At 45.8% G+C, this 21,241-nt stretch overlaps 1 protein-coding gene across 3 annotated transcripts in view; it reads right to left on the reverse strand.

Moving 5' to 3' along the window:
* Nucleotides 1-2,511: 2,511 nt before the first annotated feature.
* Nucleotides 2,512-21,241, reverse strand: part of LGALS3BP (galectin 3 binding protein) — a 227,280-nt gene continuing 208,550 nt past the window's right edge. For all 3 annotated transcript variants that reach the window (XM_078653962.1, XM_078653964.1, XM_078653963.1), the window contains one exon: nt 2,512-6,209. In XM_078653962.1, coding sequence (XP_078510088.1) covers nt 5,168-6,209 — 1,042 coding nt within the window. In that variant the 3' untranslated portion in view covers nt 2,512-5,167. The remainder of the gene's footprint in view (nt 6,210-21,241) is intronic.

Below are 21,241 nucleotides of genomic sequence, written 5' to 3' on the forward strand. Positions count from 1 at the left end.
AGCACCCTAGGTGGGTTGTGCTTCAGAATTGCTTGGCGAGACAACTTCAGACCTATGTAGATGTAGTAGTAAGTCATGAGATGTATTCTGGTGTCCCAGCTGGCAGCCAGGCCAAGGGCCCAAGGGTGATTTTCCACAAGGGTGGTGACAAGTGTTGTGAGTGGGAATTTCTTTCTTTGGGGAAGACAGTTGTCTCGAAAGGGTGATGGCAGATAAAAACCCCAGGGTAAGTGCTGTGGGTGGGGGGTCAAAGACCTGTCTAGTGTGAAGGTGTTCGTGCTGAGGCAAGGGGCCCTTGCCAAAGAGAGTGTGGCAGGCATAGTGTTGCATGACCTGGGCAGTATAGGCCTTCTTCTGCCCAGTCTGTGTAGGCTTAGTGTCCTAGATGCATCCAACCCAGAACCAGAAGGGTTCACAGTGCACTCCAGGTTTCCTACAGGGAGAGGTTGCTTCATGGCTAGGTGAGGAACGTGGTCTTGGCGGCCAATGGCCAGCATAAGGTATTTGGGGCAGCGGACAACTGGTGAGAATGGTGTCTGGTCAGAACCCATTGTCTCTTGTTATAACTTACGAGGTGAAGAATACCATGCACAGTGGCTAATTCTTCTGCATAAGGCTCAGCTGGTAGCGGTGAGTAAGTAAATATATTCAGCCCATCAAATCGGTCCAGATTGTTTACTTGGTATGTGACCTTTTTTACTGTGGGTGAGCCTCACTCATGGTATAGTCATGGTAAATGGACAGTGCATGTTTACCACCAGTGTCTGCCTTTTAAGATATTCAGCAAGGGTAAGGGGCACTTGGATGGTCCCACATAAACGTGTGTGCACACGTGTGCAGGCTGCCCATGGCAGACTGTTGTGCACTGCCCGGTAAATGTGCACAGGTAGTCTGGCGCAGAGGGGACTCTGCAGGACTGGATATTGACTTGGGGTAGGCCTCATAATGTTTGTGTACACTCGTAGGGAAAGTCAGTGTGGTTTACTGTCTTGTCCGCAATGACACTCTATTAAACAGATATGGGGAAGACTGCCTTAGAGTGCAGCTTCACTTTCCCTTGGCCCACAGAGACCAGTGACATATTGAAGTAGGATGTAACCTGCAAGAGGAAATTAATTCTTCAAGTTCCAAAAAGATATCCGTACAGCTTTTGGGATTGTCATATATCTCTGGCTCATCTCAAGATCATAGCCAGGCCTTTGGTCTCCCTGCTGTGCCAAGTTAATTACATTTCTCTCCAGTAACAGGAATAAAGGCATCTCCACACAAAGCAAGCAATTTAAAGTGATTGACCCAGCTCCTGAGGGGGAAAGGGGTGGAGATGAAGGATCTGCGTCAATCAATCAACTGTCACACTGTAACAGGGATGGGCCAGCCCAAGCCCACTGAACAAAGGAGGGAGGCAGCCCAGATCTCTGGAGCCAACACAGTATGGGTTTTCTTTGAAGCTATGATGAGAAAGCCCCTGGCAGTGATGTCAGTGAGGGACGGGCCTGTGGCCCTAGAGCAGATGTGACTAGTGTCATGGGTGACGCCATTTTGAAATGTCCTGGCAGGCTGTGCAAGAGAGTTGGGACAGGAGCAGAGAAATGACAGTGCCCGAGATATAAGCAGGAGCGGAGTGCGTGGAGCTAAGCTGCCGGGTGAGTCTCTACCGCCAGGGTGGGCCAGGGTCCAGAGGTCACGGCAAGGAGTAATTCCAAAATATTTCCCTGGGAGGGGAAATGCATGGGGCCCTCTCCCCTGAGTCAAGCGAACTCAGGAATTCCAACCCCTGGCTGGGTTTATTCAGGGGGGCCTAGGATCCCCAACTCCAGGCCCACCAGAGAGAGGAATGCTGGGAGCACCCATGCGTCCCCCGAGAAATAGAAACTGGTCCCAGTATCCCCAACTCCGGGACCATGTCCGGAGAGAGTGGGTGGCCACCACAGCAACTGAGAGCCCTATACGCAGGAGCGGGCAGAGGAGAACAACTGCAGGTTCCTGCAGCTGCACAGGGAAGTACTGCCTGTATGGGAGCCGACAGGCCAATCAGAAATTGACTGCCCCCACTGGTTGGAGTACGCGAGGATGCAAGTGTGTGACCAGGCAGCCCCAAGAAAAAACAAAAGTAAAAGAAATGTAAAATGCATGCCACACAGGGCAAGCCAGGGCAAAGAAAGCTGCTGACGCTGCTAATAAAATATGCACACTCCCAGGAGAGAGAGCCCCATTATGCCCTGCAGGGTCTCTAAAGGAGTGACTAACCCTGGCCTGCCTACATTCCCTAAGAATGTCCCAGGCTGGAGCACAATCTCTTCATCTGGGAATGCAGTGCTGTCTAGAGGCTACGTCTATGGCTGTGGTTATTGTGGCCTGAAGATGTCTAAAGGAAGATTCATGTTATACATTGCCCTCTAGGTGCAAAGTTTATGGCTACATGGTTTATAATCAAAATGTAATGCCCTCTAGGAGCAGTTTTTATAATGGTGTTTTGAAAGTATAGATCAAAGCACACAGACCCTGGGGAGATTCGTTTTAGATGCTTTATTGACATAATTCTCTTGACAGTGAGTACTGATCAAAATGTATAAGCTTTATTAACATTAATAAGTGCATTTACACATAGTTATTATTGAATATTGCATTTACTCCAAAAATAATGGTTTTTGACATGTGGTTTGTCAAACTTGACCCATTTAGGAGCTCAGAGGTGATTACGCAAAATCATCAGAGGGAATTTCCATCAGCCTTATGTATATGTGTAAATGACTGCGTAGTATTGAGTAGTCTGCGTGTAATAAATGTACTTTTACTTTTCTAAAGAAAAAGCACAGACTGTAGAATTATGCGTGTTATTATTGCGTGCCAGCGAATGGTGATTACAAGCCCACGCCATCTCCTTGAGTAGGCCTTGGACTGCTATGCTCCGCTACCCTGAGAGAGTCAAGTGCTTCAATTTGGGTATTTGGTTCCCAATTGAGGGCAAACGGGAACCATTACCCGTGCATGGCACACAACTAATGGGCAGTTTCCTTACAGTATATATATGAATGACATGTGCCACAACACTGCATAAAAGGAGCACTTTTACAGCGTTACAGGTGTATCTCTGAGCTATCTTCACAGAGATGAGACAAAATATCAAGCCACCTCTTTCTTACTCTGTGATAGTCCGTAGCCGCATATTGGTTACTTTTGGATTGTGTAACTTTTTCACACTTGGTGCTGTCCAGTTACTGCTTTAATTTATTGTAATTGCAGGCTTGGCTAAATATGCTATCGTACACTATTGCCAATTTGGAGTTTTGGTTGAAGAAATGTATATTTATGTTGCAGTTTGAAATATTTGATAAACTCCCAGAGTGTACTTTCAATTGTGGCGTTATGCACTGCAAAACAAAAGTTTCTATGCGACAACCAGTGTGTAGGGCTTGCAGTCTTGCTCTAGGAGGGTCTCTCACCTTACCATTCACACGAAGGCCAAATTAAATTACTTGTGTTTTTAGGTTGAGCCTTGCCAGCGCATGCCCTGCTTGGCAAGGCATGGTGTATTCAGGTATAGACTTGAAGTTCCACCCACTCTTTGCCCATATTTTTCATTGACTTGTGACTTGACCTTGGTAAACTCTGGCTCTTCATACTCTGGCTCTTAATTGGTCAAAAGGATTAGTAGTTCCTCCTTAGTACTGCCATGTCTCATCTTGTAACCTCCCCTAAGGACTGGCCCTCTTACATGTATTGTAACTCAGTAGGCTTTAATTACATACTCCAAGCACTATTTAATTTAAATTGTTTTCACCTGCTCCTAACGCTATATTTTATTTTTTATGGCAGAACATGACACAGTGGCGGCCATGCCTTTGGTTTATTTGCGGCGCCGAATGAGGCCACATGTTTTTTTTACGCTTTATTCGCTTTTTTGTTGTTGTTTCCAAGAGCCCGTGCCTCGCTTGCACGTTATTAGAGGCCACGCCCCTTTCTTTAGACAAGCCGCATCTAAAGAAAGGGGCCCAGCCATCATTAAAATGAAAGCGCCGTTTGGGGTGCTTTTGCAAGAAAAAGCATTTGTTTTTCAAACAAATGCTTTTTTGGTAAAAGTAACCCATATTGCGCTTTCACTTTAATGGCAGCTGCATCCCTTTGCTTAGACGCATCTCGCCTAAAGAAAGGGGCATGGTGTCTATTAACATGCAATCACGACATGAAGCGCTTGGAAAGAAAAAATATTTGCAATATAATAGATTTCGCATTTGCAAGAATGCCAATAGTTCAAACTCTCGTAAATGCGAGACCTATTGCCTTGCAAATGATTGTTTATTGTTCGTACTAGATTAGCTAGAGAGTCGCCACAGTTTACCTTGTTTGTTTAAAATCTGTACGGTTTGGGGGAAAATAATGATCAGGTAGCTAGCTGTAAGGCATATGTGTAGTTTGTTTTTATGGTTAGATGCTGCAGTTGCAGTTCTGACCTACAACAGGAACAATGAGGAAGGTAGGTGAAGGTAAAGAGGAGCAAAGAACTATATGTACCCATTACCCAGGGAGGTTGCACATCCAGATTAGATATCAGACATAACAAAGTACAATCCAGTGAGCTCGAAACAGCACAAAACGTACATTTATTCAGAACATAAAAAAGATAAAAATCCCAACTGTGCCTAGTGGGATCAGTTTTGTGTTCTGTATGTTAGTAATTAAAGTGGTTATTCACTGTCGAATTACACATTATATACAGTACCCTACTCATTTTGTTTACATGATTTTAATAGCCAGTTTCTATGTCCCCAACAGTTCTTGGTCGATTTATCTGAACTTGCATTCCCAGGATGAAACGAAACAGAAAAGATATTTTGGGGCAGATTTAATAAGACATGCTTCGAAACGTCTATGAAGTACATCAGGCACACTTCAACTACTGATTATAATCTGTCCAGCAAAGGCTCTAACTCTAAGACAAAAAACAAAGCGATCCGGTTCCAAAATGTTTCTAGTATCTCGGAAGCTCGCTGGTGTAACTCTATACTTCTCCTGGCATTTGTCGGGGTCTTGTCTATCTTTGAAATGTAGTCTGGAATGATCTTGTAATTCTGAAGAGGCCTGCTACAGCTCCAAGATGCTTCTGTTATCTCTAAAGCCCACTTCTGGGTTTGGTTTTGAGGGATCTCTCTGGACTATCGGTGGAACATCAGTTCTGCAGGTAAATTGGACGCACCACAAACACGTACTTGGCAGAGCCTTCAGGGCACGGGAAGAAACTAGTGCCATTAATAGGGACCATGGACACTGTGTTTTTAAAATCCTGGACTTCGAAGACATAAGACCCTTGACAGATGAAGACAGCCTTGTTCTCATACTGGATCATGACATCGATGTGGGAGGACGGCCTCAGCCCCAGTGCGGGGAAGATGCTAGTCTGGCAATGATACCCTTGGTTGCTGCAGCTCTGGGAGTTGGCGAGGTATGTAGCAGTCCAAGAGAAGCGCTCTTTGTTGAAAACAAAACTGGGATGCTTTGGGGTGTTGAAGGATGAGGCTGGAATACCATAACCATACTGGTCGTGCCGATAGTGTGGAGAGTGCATCTGTGTCTGTGTCTTCATTTGCTTTTTCATGTGGAAGCTCCAGATGGTGGAAGTGTAGATCCGTGGATGGTACATGTGGCTGATAACGTTCTTGTGCTGCTTCAACTTGGTAAAGGGCACGGTGTGGAACTCCATGGCCTGGAGGATCTTTCCTTGGAAGAATGTCTCAAAGTCCTTGTAGTAAGATAGATTGAACTGGAGCTCAAACAACTGCTCAGGAGGCATCATGGCAAATCGGATCTCCCCGAGCAGCTTCTGGGTGCTCTCGTCCTCCAAGAGCTTGTCAGAGCGCCACCTCTGCAGGGCCATTAGGAGGTGGTGCTCGCTGGGGATGACGATGTCCGATCTCGCGAGGAGGGCCCGGAGCAGCTTGAAGCTGAGACCAAGCCAAGCACTTGACTCGGAGAAGGCTTCACAGTTCCAGGCCAGGTACTGCAGGCAGAGTTCCTCCAACTGGACATCCTCGGTAGAGACAGCATAGGAGCATAGATCCACCTGGGTCCTAAAGGTTGGGTCTGCCGGGAGGATCAAGGCAAATAGGTGGCTGCAGTACTGCTGCAATGCTCGGACACCATAGGTGGATGCCATCTTATGGATACACCTCACTGCGGAAAACGGCATCTCCATTCTTTTTGAGTAAAGATACCTGTGAAAGATGTAAAATGGAATACATTACAATATTATAGCATTCTGGAGGGTGCATTTCCGATTGAACAGAAAGATTTGTAATAGTCAGTGTCAGATCTGATATGCAGTTCTAGCAGTGCGTACGAAAAGATACCTAACTATAATAGTTTGCAGATTAATGGCTGTTATGACGACATGTCATACATGCTCCTGCCATTTGGTGTTTGAGTATGAATTATTTTTTTTTACAACCATTTAGCGGGTATTATGTTTGCACAATTTTATACTCAGGGTTGTGCTACCCCTTTTGTGTAACATTATGCGGTCACACTTACACATTAACTACAGAACTGGGCACCATCTTTGGTGATGGGGAGTCCTTGATGGCATTAGTACCCAATAATTAAGACTTGCAATTTATATTTAGAATGTTATTAAGAGTGGGCAGATTTGAGAGGGTGACTTACTCCACCACTGTCACTGCTTTACATTAAAGAGAAGATTAAGGTACCAGAGTGCTTTTCCAGGCACACACTTACACCCGCTGAGAGGTTTACCTGAGCTAATGTGATAAAGCGTTGATTTAGCACACTGACAGAAATGCAGATGTTACAATCTCTCATAAAATCTTTCCTCTGCAGTTATATTAAAAGCACTGTCAAAGACAAGATTAGCTAGGTGGTTTGTAGCCTACATGCTATCAATTAGTACACTCAAAGTACATTCCACAATAGAGAAATCTGACACATTGTATGCAGGGGGAACTCGCACAGCTAAGTAAATCAAAAGTTAACCAGGGGTGCAGGGTGAAGTGTGCTGCAGGAGTTGAACACTGCCTGGCCTTGCAGTGAAAAATCCAAGGAACTAATACAAGGCCCTCTCAACCAGGAGAAGGCGACTCCGAGCACTACATGAAAGACCAATCGGGTCATATTATTTAAATCCCACAGTTTAATCCTTAGGTATACGAAGGAAAATCATCCAAATGTTCAAATCAAATTTATTTTTTATTTTTTCATTATTCTTTCACGTTGGTTGATTCACCAATCATTGATTCGAATATTCAATATCATGTCCTTATTGTACGTTATATCATGCTGTTAACACATCCCGATAACTGTAAACACAACAATGATGGACAGAATGTGGATCAATGTCACACATTCACCCCAGTCAAAAGATCTGGGCCCAAATCCATCGTTTTTCCACTCCACACCACCCTGGGTTAGACAATGGCGATATGCAAATCAGCGCTGACCCTGTTGCCCCATGGGAACAGTCCAGTCCGAACTACAAAAGCCATGTCCTTCCCAGAACGGAAACAAGCATCCGAGGACCGGCCCGGTTTCGAGGTAACACCTCTCATCAGCCCAGCTAGCTTGATTCCAGTGGTGTGGAGTGTCTGGGACTCACGTCTGAGCATCCCCAGTACACTTAGAGCAGTAACTGTAAACACAACAATGATGGACAGAATGTGGATCAATGTCACACATTCACCCCAGTCAAAAGATCTGGGCCCAAATCCATTGTTTTTCCACTCCACACCACCCTGGGTTAGACAAAGGCGATATGCAAATCAGCGCTGACCCTGTTGCCCCATGGGAACAGTCCAGTCCGAACTACAAAAGCCATGTCCTTCCCAGAACGGAAACAAGCATCCGAGGACCGGCCCGGTTTCGAGGTAACACCTCTCATCAGCCCGGCTAGCTTGATTCCAGTGGTGTGGAGTGTCTGGGACTCACGTCTGAGCATCCCCAGTACACATAGAGCGGTAACTGTAAACACAACAATGATGGACAGAATGTGGATCAATGTCACACATTCACCCCAGTCAAAAGATCTGGGCCCAAATCCATCGTTTTTCCACTCCACACCACCCTGGGTTAGACAATGGCGATATGCAAATCAGCGCTGACCCTGTTGCCCCATGGGAACAGTCCAGTCCGAACTACAAAAGCCATGTCCTTCCCAGAACGGAAACAAGCATCCGAGGACCGGCCCGGTTTCGAGGTAACACCTCTCATCAGCCCGGCTAGCTTGATTCCAGTGGTGTGGAGTGTCTGGGACTCACGTCTGAGCATCCCCAGTACACTTAGAGCGGTAACTGTAAACACAACAATGATGGACAGAATGTGGATCAATGTCACACATTCACCCCAGTCAAAAGATCTGGGCCCAAATCCATCGTTTTTCCACTCCACACCACCCTGGGTTAGACAATGGCGATATGCAAATCAGCGCTGACCCTGTTGCCCCATGGGAACAGTCCAGTCCGAACTACAAAAGCCATGTCCTTCCCAGAACGGAAACAAGCATCCGAGGACCGGCCCGGTTTCGAGGTAACACCTCTCATCAGCCCGGCTAGCTTGATTCCAGTGGTGTGGAGTGTCTGGGACTCACGTCTGAGCATCCCCAGTACACTTAGAGCGGTAACTGTAAACACAACAATGATGGACAGAATGTGGATCAATGTCACACATTCACCCCAGTCAAAAGATCTGGGCCCAAATCCATCGTTTTTCCACTCCACACCACCCTGGGTTAGACAATGGCGATATGCAAATCAGCGCTGACCCTGTTGCCCCATGGGAACAGTCCAGTCCGAACTACAAAAGCCATGTCCTTCCCAGAACGGAAACAAGCATCCAAAGACCGGCCCGGTTTCGAGGTAACACCTCTCATCAGCCCGGCTAGCTTGATTCCAGTGGTGTGGAGTGTCTGGGACTCACGTCTGAGCATCCCCAGTACACTTAGAGCGGTAACTGTAAACACAACAATGATGGACAGAATGTGGATCAATGTCACACATTCACCCCAGTCAAAAGATCTGGGCCCAAATCCATCGTTTTTCCACTCCACACCACCCTGGGTTAGACAATGGCGATATGCAAATCAGCGCTGACCCTGTTGCCCCATGGGAACAGTCCAGTCCGAACTACAAAAGCCATGTCCTTCCCAGAACGGAAACAAGCATCCGAGGACCGGCCCGGTTTCGAGGTAACACCTCTCATCAGCCCGGCTAGCTTGATTCCAGTGGTGTGGAGTGTCTGGGACTCACGTCTGAGCATCCCCAGTACACTTAAAGCGGTAACTGTAAACACAACAATGATGGACAGAATGTGGATCAATGTCACACATTCACCCCAGTCAAAAGATCTGGGCCCAAATCCATCGTTTTTCCACTCCACACCACCCTGGGTTAGACAATGGCGATATGCAAATCAGCGCTGACCCTGTTGCCCCATGGGAACAGTCCAGTCCGAACTACAAAAGCCATGTCCTTCCCAGAACGGAAACAAGCATCCGAGGACCGGCCCGGTTTCGAGGTAACACCTCTCATCAGCCCGGCTAGCTTGATTCCAGTGGTGTGGAGTGTCTGGGACTCACGTCTGAGCATCCCCAGTACACTTAGAGCGGTAACTGTGTGGTAAATAAATAAATAATACCCTATTTTTGACTAGACATATATCATAACAGATAGCTCAATAAATAAGAGTCAAGATTCGAGGTAGTAGGAGTTTTTGCAGGTTTAATACAGCACAAGGACAGGAACAGGACAACCTGCATAGGAATAGGATGACAGGGCCCAGCAGCTGCTGGGGCTGGGTCTGGGATGAGCGCGCTAACTTTTGATAACAATACACGAGCATATATACATAGCGCGAACACATAGCATTACATTGCAGTAGGCGTAGCAGTGGGTGGAACAGAAGGCGTGACGCGTAGCAGTCGCGAAAGATAAGAGTAAAAAGAGGTGTAACTGGGCGTATACATAGACATGTGGTGCAGACGTAACAGGATATGTCATGAATGGGGCGGAAACATAGGAGGGGGCTACCTAAGGAGCCGGGACCTCTAACCTGATGGTGCGCGCAAACTGGCAATGACGTATTACTAGGAGAAGCTGGGGGCTATGAACTCTGTGCTAGGAGCAGAGACTAAAGTCTGGAGGGTCGGAGCGACATGTACCTGAACCCTATCTAGTATCTGATGTTTAGGGAACATGTTGATATAAACTAGAAGTCATGAGGGGAAAAGCTAACTGACTCTAAGACTGGAGCATGCATTTATTCTACATATAGTGCGTGATGAAGAATATTAAATGACCATTAAATACAGTATTTCTCTTAATATGGAGCCGCATAGGCTAGACAATGACGGAAACTATTGATGCAGTTCAGTAGTTTAGGAATGCAGAGAAGGAGGACTAAACTGATAGCTGGAATCATAACATAGTTTTGGCAGACTCAGAGGCAGAGCCAGGCTGCACCGGGGACTGCGAGGCAGGAAGTAAGTGAAAAGTCGAGGATACAGGTGGGGGCTGGATCGCTCCTTAGCGAGGCTTCAGGAGACAGGAGCTGAATCTGATGTCCGGGCCCTGTTGAGGCCTGGAAACGGGGACTTTATAATGAAATAACGTGCACACTGAGAAACGTGGCAACGTAGCTTTACATAGGCCTGGTATTCGTAGTATTCACGAGGACTGGAAAATAACATACCAGAGGTGGACACAACTGTAATTGCGTCATTAATCGGACATGGGGAATAACATATGCATATTGGTCATGCACACATAACATATGATGGATGACACGTAGGGACACAGAACATGGCAAAATTTACTTTTCCACATTCCCTCCTTGTCACTACGTTTCCATCAGGAAACATCAATATTCATGATACCATCTATCATTTCATACAGTACCATTTGTTCATCTCGAATTGTCTTGGAACGGGATTTAGAACGGGGCTTGGGACTAGGAATACAAGAGGTAGCACACATGCCGCAAATCGCAGGGCCACATTGTATACAGAGGCAGCAGCTGAATATGATCGCTACTGCGATACCTAGAAAGGACAGGACTTTCCATCCCCAGGCGGAAATTATATTCCAGAACCAACCGGACCATGTCCAGGTGCCTGGATCTTGGTGTAACAGATGGGCAATTTTATGAAGTCTGGTTATAGCTGAATAAACAGACGGCGCGTTATTTGGAATGAAAATGCAACAACTGGATCCGAGGACTCTACAGGCCCCGCCCCTATCGGCCAGTATGACGTCAAGGACGAGACGATTCTGGAGCACAACAATTCTCATAAAGGATTGCTCTTCGGTTAAGTTACCTAGAGCGGAGGCAGTCTCATCTACTACTGCTTCAAGGGTTCTTGTTAACCTACGGATTAGCTTACTATTTACAACTGTACCTAAATAAGGGAAAACACCTTTATCAATATCAATGAATTGCTCTGCAGCAGTTTCAGTATAATCGACAATCGGGAGGTTTCTCTTGTGTCTAGTATGTACTAGGTAGGAATTCCTATGGTAGTCAGGTGGGGCTAGAAAAACAGGTGGCAGTAGGAAGGCAATGTAACAGGTTCCCTCCCAATCGAGGGGCAGACGAACATATGCGGTCTGACCACAAACAAAATAAGAATGACGTGAAGCTTTGAAAATAGATTTCCCACTGTCACTATACTTGATAATAGTAGTACAATCACTATGTCCTACGTGTACAGAACCATTATTTCGGACACATAATTCGCCTTTGACTGGTAATACTGAAATAGCAGGTGAGTCTGGAGTAGTATCAGACTGAACATTCAGGACCATGAAATTCGAAGAATAGTTACCTAAATTATACACTTCATTTTCTAGATCTAAACTTGTTCTGTGGGGGAAACCTTGCTTGTCTGGGAAACATGTGCTGTTAAGAAAAGACATATCTGTTGAGGATGACGTTAACGTGGACCATGCTCCACATGAACCATTATGTGAAAAAGGATAAGGAAAGAGTGGCAGAACTCCCTTCGGTGTCTGGAAAGGGGGGAGTCGACCACACACCCAACAATTAGTGGCATTGCTGGTCTGGTGTGAATAATGTAACATGCGGATAAATGAGTTATTACGCATAGCGAGGCGGTAGGAATATTCGTGAGGAGGCAGATCACTAAACGTGTGTTCTACGGTAACATTAGAAGGCTTGTTTACATGAGGAACTGGAAAACACAGGAAAAATGCGTAACTGGTGCAGGAAATCAAAAGGCTGAGAAATGATATGAAACTTAGAAAAACGATACATCGGTTTGAGTTTTGACTAACTCTCTCACTATGGGGGTCTATTTTATACATGTCAGAAACAGTCTAACCGTTTCACCTAGGGGAGGACTTAGACAATCAAACTGACTGACTTATTTTACTAGACCGGAGTTTTTGCTTATACTCCTGCTGCGGAGTTTTCTCTACCAAGGGAGGGGTTGTGTCAATGTCATTTGCGGGACAGTCCTTAAGAACAATATTTTGACAAGTCTTGATATCCTGGGAAATGTTTTTGGAGACCGGTTTTAATCCGTAGAATTTCTTGACGTGCGAAAGATGCACCCAGCCGCGGCGTCCTTCCAACTTCACAGCTGTACGGGTGGTGAGGAGGACCTGACGGGGCTCCTTCCAACGTGGCTCCAGCGGACTTGATCTGTCAAAGTTCCGGACGAGCACCATCGAACCTGGAACGATCTCATGCGGTGCCACCTCGGTATTGTCTGGAAATGCGGCGGCAACCTGTGAACGACATGAGTTGAGGGCAGACATCAAGGAAGCTAGGTAATCTGTCAGCATATTACATGAAACATCAGTAATACTTCGGGGTCTAGGAGTACCCCACATGTTAGGGGGGCGGCCGAATACGACCTCATACGGGGACAGACCTGATCTGGAATGTGCGACCATGCGCATATAAAACAAAGCGACTGGCAGAGCTACTAGCCAGTCCACACCCTTATCTTTACATATTTTGGCAATTCGAATTTTCAGAGTCTGATTATGTCTCTCGACTAGACCGGCTGCTTCAGGATGGCGTACACAATGAAACTTCCACTGGTACCCTAACAACAGGGAAACGTGCTTCATCAACTCAGATGAGAATGGCTGACCGTTATCAGAATATACGACTCTAGGGAGTCCATATCGAGGGAAGAATTCACGAACCAACTGTTTGGCAGTGGTCGCGGCTGTGTAATCTGGGACTGGATATGCTTCTGTCCATCTGGACAAAGCGCATACAACTACAAGGACATACTTGAAACCTCGACATCGCTCCATCTGAATATAATCCATCTGGAGGACCTCAAAAGGGTGGTCAGGAGGCTGGAAACCACCTTGTTCCACCGGGACACTTTTACCTGGATTAAACTGACAACATATCATACAGGTACGGACTTTCTGCTTGGCTGCAGCTCGTAAATGCTTGTTGAACCAAATGTTCTGGATACTGTCTAACATTGCTTTTTCTCCTAAATGTGCTGGACTATGTGCGGTATTAATAATGACTTGAACCATAGAGTCGGGGAGAAACCATGCGGTCCTACCCTTTGTTAACCATCCTTGATCTGTCTGGACCCCTCCTTGTTCAGACCATTTCTTGATTTCATCGGGAGTAGCATGTAACTGGATATCTATGACATCTTGAGTAGGGTCCTTAACTGTCATACATGTAGTCGGATCTGGAGTATGTGTCTGTGTTAGATTAACTTGAATGTCTGGAGTCTGTGCTGTAAGCTTGGCTGTGCGATCTGCTAGATCATTACCTTGAGAAATAATGTCAGTAACTTTCGTATGTGCTTTGCATTTCATGATAGCAATAGATGTCGGTAAATGTATTGCATCTAACAGAGCTTGGATAAGGATACCATGCTGAATCTTGGTTCCATGAGAAGTCATGAAACCTCTCTCCTGCCAGAGCACTCCAAAGTCGTGAACGACTCCAAATGCGTAACGTGAATCTGTGTAAACATTAACTTTCAGGTTCTTGGCGTGTATACAGGCTTGTGTCAGAGCAACTAGCTCTGCTGCTTGAGCGGACAGGGTATCAATACGGTGTGTTTTAATAACTTCGGTGTCAGTAGTAACTGCATACGCGGCGACTAGTTCTCCTGTACTAGTTCTCATACATGAACCATCCACATAAAGTGTCAGGTCAGGATCTGGTAACGGAATGTCTGTCAGATCTTGTCTTGGCTTTGTCGTAATGTTAACTACTTCCACGCAATCATGTGTGGCTGGATTTGAATTAACTGATGGTAACAGTGTAGCAGGATTCAGGATGTTGCAGCGTCTAATATCTATGTGTGGCTGAAACAGTGTCAATTCATAACCTGTTAAACGTGCAATTGTCAAGTGCTGTGTTTGTGTTCGGTTTAAAAGAACTTCCACGGAGTGTGGGACTTGTACTGTCAAGGTATGTCCTAAAACTATGGAATCACTTTGTCTGATAGCTAGTGCTGCGGCTGCAACTGACTTGAGGCACGCAGGCAGAGCCTGGGCGACTGGATCTAGTGTGCTAGAAAAATAAGCACAGGGCTTGTATTGTCCTGCTTGATCTTGTGTGAGAACAGATAATGCTGTACCTTCACGTTCAGTAACGAAAAGTGTAAAAGGCTTACTGTAGTTCGGTGTAGCTAGAACTGGAGCTTGGCATAAAGCTTTCTTTAACTCGTTGAAACTAAGTGTATGTTCAGATGTCCAAGGGAGGACAGTCGATACGGCTGCCTCCTGTGTCGTTAACTGTATCAGTGGCTTGGCTAGAAATGCATACTGTGGAATCCATTGTCTACAATAAGAAGTAAGGCCGATAAAGGCACGTACCTCCTTCTGGGTCTTGGGCTGAGGAAGACTCGCTATTAACTGGATACGGTCTGGTGTCAACTGCCTACCCCTCTTGGACAGTAAGTGTCCTAAGTAGACCACTTGCTGGACACAGAATTGAAGCTTCGAAGGGGACACCTTGTGCCCCATCTCGGCTAGGAAATACAGAACCGTCAGTGACGCTCGCTCGCAGTCACGTTCAGAACGGGCTGTGATCAGTAGATCATCGACATACTGGAGCAGGGCAGTGTCAGTTGGCATGTGAATATTGTCTAGTTGTCTCTTAAGTGCTTGACTGTAAATACTAGGGCTTTCTGTGAAACCTTGAGGAGCTCGTGTAAACATATAGCTCCTTCCATTTAAACAGAATCCGAAAAGAAACTGGCTGTCTGGATGAATTGGAACACTAAAAAATGCGTTCTTGAGGTCGATTACTGTAAAGAACGTGGCTTCGGAATCAATGGCTGTCAATAGGGAAGAGATGTCTGGGACAACTGGATACTGAGGGATAATACATTTGTTAAGTTCTCGTAAATCAATCACTAATCGATATACTGGGGGTGCATTTGGATCAGTACGTTTCATGACTGGAATGATCGGAGAGTTACATACATTGGAGTCAGTTTCTACAACTACTCCTTGAGCCATGAGCTCGTCTATAATTTTGGATAAGGCTGCTACAGCCTCAGGTGGCAATCTGTACTGTCTGATTCGTGGTAACACTACACCTGGTTTCAGGGTCACACGATAGGGTGTGATTTGCATATAACCTACATCAGTTGGACCTTGCGCCCATAAATGCTGCGGGACATTAGACAGTCTGGAATCAAAATCTCGTAATACATAGTGACCCTTAAAGTCACGTAGGAACAGACGTATTCCCTCTGGGGAACAACATATAACGGCACCTAACTCTTTCAGTGTTTTAATGCCTAATAGATTTTCTGGACATGACTTAGTAAGTAACAGATCAGTAGTACGGGACAATGGACCTACTTCTAGAGTAACTGGCTTTGAAATCTCATTAACGATAGGCTTTCCTGAAAATCCAAGGGAAACATTTCTTGAGCCTGAGAGCGGAGCCCCTGGAACTTCGGCATGACTAATTGTGGTCCTACTTGCCCCTGTATCAATCAAAAACTTTCTGTCTTTCCCTAATACTTGACTGTGAACATAGGGACCTTCTTGATCTACAGGTATCTCGATGAGAGGCAAGCCTACCTCCCTCTCTAGGCTGTTTCATGAATATGGCTGGTACTCTGGATACTCGGACTGTGCATACTGGTACATCTGCGATGTGACATGCTGTGTTGCAGCAATAGGCTGCGGTGCTGTAACTGTCTGTGGCGCATTCTGTGGCTGAGGAATCTGTGGAACTTGTTCTTGTCTAGGCGGACGTGGTCTTTCTTTAGTCTTACCAGTAGCTATGTTATGTTTCAGAACTGCACACTCATTTATAAAATGACCTGGCTGTTTACAATAATTGCAGTTCCCTTTAACGGGAGCTGCAGGATGACTGGCTTGATTCTGACCCCTCTTCTGACTGTCTTGAGGAACAGATTGTGCAACTAGTACTTTCATTTTCGTGTCTTTCATACGTTTTCTCTCGTGTTCTTGCTCTTCCCTGATTCTATTCTGGTGGTACTGGAGCATCTGGAGCATCTGGGACGGAGTATTAGCTTGCCAGGTGCTTTCGACTTTCAAAACTCGATTTTTAATTGGTGGACTTGAATTCTCGACTAATTTAGTAACAAAAAGGTGAGGGTATGACTCACTACTTGTCTTGAGGCCACTGTTGATACTAAAGCACTTTTCAAACCTAGAATAAAAATCACTAATATCTTCATCTTGTTTCTGTTTACAGGCTGAGATTGCATCCCAGTCTTCTTTTCTAGTTGTTAATAATCTGGGTAAAACTTGAATTAATAATTCTGGTAATTCTTTACATTTCTCTCCAAGACCAGTACCTGGTACACGTATCTTATCTTCTGCTTCTAGGACTGCCCAATCGATCTTTTTCTCTCCCACCTCCCATTCTTTTTCCTTTAGCTTTTCATACACCCCTGCGGGTAGCAGAACCTTTAACATTTTAATGATATCTGGGTAAGTGTATTCTCCCATACGGAGCATGTCTTTTAATTCTCTATGGAACCCTGCTGGATCTTTGTCATGACAGGGAATTAATTTCTTCATTTCGAGGAGTTCCATCTTTGTGATCGGAGTGTATACAAACACTCGTTGCATTTCGCCACCCGTTCCTCTGACTGGGTGGACTTCTCGTAACGGATTCTGTCTGTCTATGTAAAATGGTTTACTTTCTGGGGGTGAGACATGAACAAAATGCGGGTTCAAGAATGTTCTATATTTATGACGTTGTTCTAAAATGACACTAATTAAATCGGTACCTAGACCTCTCCATCTATACTGGAGTAACTCGTTCAGGATATCGTGTAACGGACCTGGATCAGAATGTTGACCCTCATACAGTGTAATGAGGTGCTGAATCATATACATACCCACCAGTCGCTGCTCGGCTGGGGGCATTTTCAGAAACATTTGTGCCACTATTTCGTCTGGAAAAGTGGTAGGATCAGTAATCCATCGGACTGCTGACCGAACTATTTCCTGTTCATGCATGGTACTTAACTCACTATAACCGATTCGTGATTTCAGAATGTGATCGGTAGCTTGAAATACTTGTTCTAGGGAACCTTGTTCTGGTGCTGGATGATGGAAAATAGACTTGTGTTCTAGACGTAAATGGCGATCTGGAAATCTAGATTTTCCTACATACGCTATTCTGGCAGTATTCTCATCGTCTTCCTCTTCAGGATCAGAGGTACTTTCTTTCTCGCTTACTTGTGCTGCTTTACGCTGTTCGTGTATCTTTATTATCTCTCTACGGATTTTCTTGTACATACTCTCCATGGCACCAATGGTATTGTGCTTTCCTTCGGCTATATTATCACTCCACTTTGTTAGAGTTTTCATTTCTTCCGGGTCTTTAGACGGGTAATCTTGTTCTCTTATTAGACAGTTAATTAAAAACTTTAATATCATGCGCTGAATCTCGGCTTTTCTTTGAGACATGGCATCACTAATACTTTGTGGGTCATCCCCTGTACGGATGAAACGATATATCCTGTCTAGATCTTCTTTCATATTCGGCAGGGTGACTAGATACTCGGTCACTCTCCTTACGCGTACGGAATATAAAACCATATTAAACTCGCCTGGAACTGGGTCATAGACACATTCGCCAAGGGTTTGCCTGATCTCTGCAACAGACTTATTACTCTTGGGAGTACGCTGTGATGCTTGAGCATGTAATTCGAGTGCTGATAAACGTTTGTATGGCGGCGGGGTTTGAGGAAGACCTCCTCCTGCGGCCCCTAAACTAGAATCATCAACTGATGCTTTCCGTCCTGGCAGGGTCGGTAATTGTAACGTGGGCTGGACTTGTATGGCGGGCTGACCCAGGGGGGCTGTTAAGGGCACCCCGGTATCTGGGGGAGCAGAAATTACCTGATTTACAGGGACTGGCGGAGCGCGAACAGGATTTGCATATTCGGGGACTGTGTCGTCCAGATAGGACGAAATAAAAATATCAGCTGCGGTCGGTTTGTGACGTAGCTTGGTCGGAACTAACGGTGGCGGGAAATTACTGGATGCCTCCGGGGTCGCTTTTGGCAAGCCCTCAGCAAGAAGAGGATACATACCCTTAATGAGGGCATTCCTCTGTCTGTCTGATTGCTCAGTTCTAACTCTTTCACCTATCTCGATTAATTCTCTTTCTTGGGCTCGTTCTTGGGATTCTCTACTTAGTTCTGACTTTCTGATTTCTTTTTCGGTTCTCTTATGAGCTTCTTTGCGCCATAACTCGATGGCATCTTTCTGTGATTGTCTGGCTTTCTTTTTCCATAATGTTTCTTCTACTCGCATGATGCACTCGGCATCCCATGTACCCGATACGGGCCATCTATACTTTTCTTCTAACTGTTTGGTATACTCTACCCATAAATCTAGATACAATATGGCGCTTATGCCATGCTTCTGATACATAAAGTGACCTGGACTGTCCCTGGGCGGGACGGGAACTGCTGCTTCCAGCAGACCCTTTCTAGTTTTTAACTGACGTAACTTGGAAAATATGGGCATGACTGAACTGTAATCTAGACACAATACAATACACAATAAACACGATACTTATTTCCCATTCATACCACGACATTAAAATACATGAAAAACATTTAAAATAACAGTTCGAACAGAATACTACCTGGAAATACTGAGAAATTTCTCGAGAACAGAACTGACTAGAACAGAAACGAGATGCACTGCTGAAACAGTACGAAACTTACCGGTCTCATAAAGAGACACGTCAGGACCCGTATCCACCGAAGTGGACACTTCGTTTGTGGGACTGTGTACCACCAACCCACAGACCAGAGTCAATTAAATTGACCCTGTCTAGATACCACCCCAGTAACGGTACTCACCGGGCAGCAAGAACGGAAGGCCTCGGACTGGACTGGACTGCTACGACGACGAACTTCGGACTTCAGTTACGGGTGGACCTCCGGATACCTCGGACCTTGGACTCTTGGCTTGGGCTCTGGTCGGGACTCGCCGCGTTCCTCCACCGTCTCGTCTGGATGCTGGACCGCCTCCTCCGTCTCCTCCGTGGGCCTGAGGGATACTTGAGCAGAAATATCTGCCACTGCGCAGAAGAGTTCCGTCACGACTGCAGAGGGTCAGGGGGTCGGCGTGGCTTCACCGACGCGTGGGGAAAGGGCAAGTCCCTATTCGGGCGCCATTATGTGGTAAATAAATAAATAATACCCTATTTTTGACTAGACATATATCATAACAGATAGCTCAATAAATAAGAGTCAAGATTCGAGGTAGTAGGAGTTTTTGCAGGTTTAATACAGCACAAGGACAGGAACAGGACAACCTGCATAGGAATAGGATGACAGGGCCCAGCAGCTGCTGGGGCTGGGTCTGGGATGAGCGCGCTAACTTTTGATAACAATACACGAGCATATATACATAGCGCGAACACATAGCATTACATTGCAGTAGGCGTAGCAGTGGGTGGAACAGAAGGCGTGACGCGTAGCAGTCGCGAAAGATAAGAGTAAAAAGAGGTGTAACTGGGCGTATACATAGACATGTGGTGCAGACGTAACAGGATATGTCATGAATGGGGCGGAAACATAGGAGGGGGCTACCTAAGGAGCCGGGACCTCTAACCTGATGGTGCGCGCAAACTGGCAATGACGTATTACTAGGAGAAGCTGGGGGCTATGAACTCTGTGCTAGGAGCAGAGACTAAAGTCTGGAGGGTCGGAGCGACATGTACCTGAACCCTATCTAGTATCTGATGTTTAGGGAACATGTTGATATAAACTAGAAGTCATGAGGGGAAAAGCTAACTGACTCTAAGACTGGAGCATGCATTTATTCTACATATAGTGCGTGATGAAGAATATTAAATGACCATTAAATACAGTATTTCTCTTAATATGGAGCCGCATAGGCTAGACAATGACGGAAACTATTGATGCAGTTCAGTAGTTTAGGAATGCAGAGAAGGAGGACTAAACTGATAGCTGGAATCATAACATAGTTTTGGCAGACTCAGAGGCAGAGCCAGGCTGCACCGGGGACTGCGAGGCAGGAAGTAAGTGAAAAGTCGAGGATACAGGTGGGGGCTGGATCGCTCCTTAGCGAGGCTTCAGGAGACAGGAGCTGAATCTGATGTCCGGGCCCTGTTGAGGCCTGGAAACGGGGACTTTATAATGAAATAACGTGCACACTGAGAAACGTGGCAACGTAGCTTTACATAGGCCTGGTATTCGTAGTATTCACGAGGACTGGAAAATAACATACCAGAGGTGGACACAACTGTAATTGCGTCATTAATCGGACATGGGGAATAACATATGCATATTGGTCATGCACACATAACATATGATGGATGACACGTAGGGACACAGAACATGGCAAAATTTACTTTTCCACAACTGTAAACACAACAATGATGGACAGAATGTGGATCAATGTCACACATTCACCCCAGTCAAAAGATCTGGGCCCAAATCCATCGTTTTTCCACTCCACACCACCCTGGGTTAGACAATGGCGATATGCAAATCAGCGCTGACCCTGTTGCCCCATGGGAACAGTCCAGTCCGAACTACAAAAGCCATGTCCTTCCCAGAACGGAAACAAGCATCCGAGGACCGGCCCGGTTTCGAGGTAACACCTCTCATCAGCTAGGACTGGACTGTTCCCATGGGGCACAGGGTCAGCGCTGATTTGCATATCGCCATTGTCTAACCCAGGGTGGTGTGGAGTGGAAAAACGATGGATTTGGGCCCAGATCTTTGGACTGGGGTGAATGTGTG

This window comes from Lissotriton helveticus, chromosome 7 (assembly GCF_964261635.1).
Source record: "Lissotriton helveticus chromosome 7, aLisHel1.1, whole genome shotgun sequence".
Classification (NCBI taxonomy): domain Eukaryota; kingdom Metazoa; phylum Chordata; class Amphibia; order Caudata; family Salamandridae; genus Lissotriton; species Lissotriton helveticus.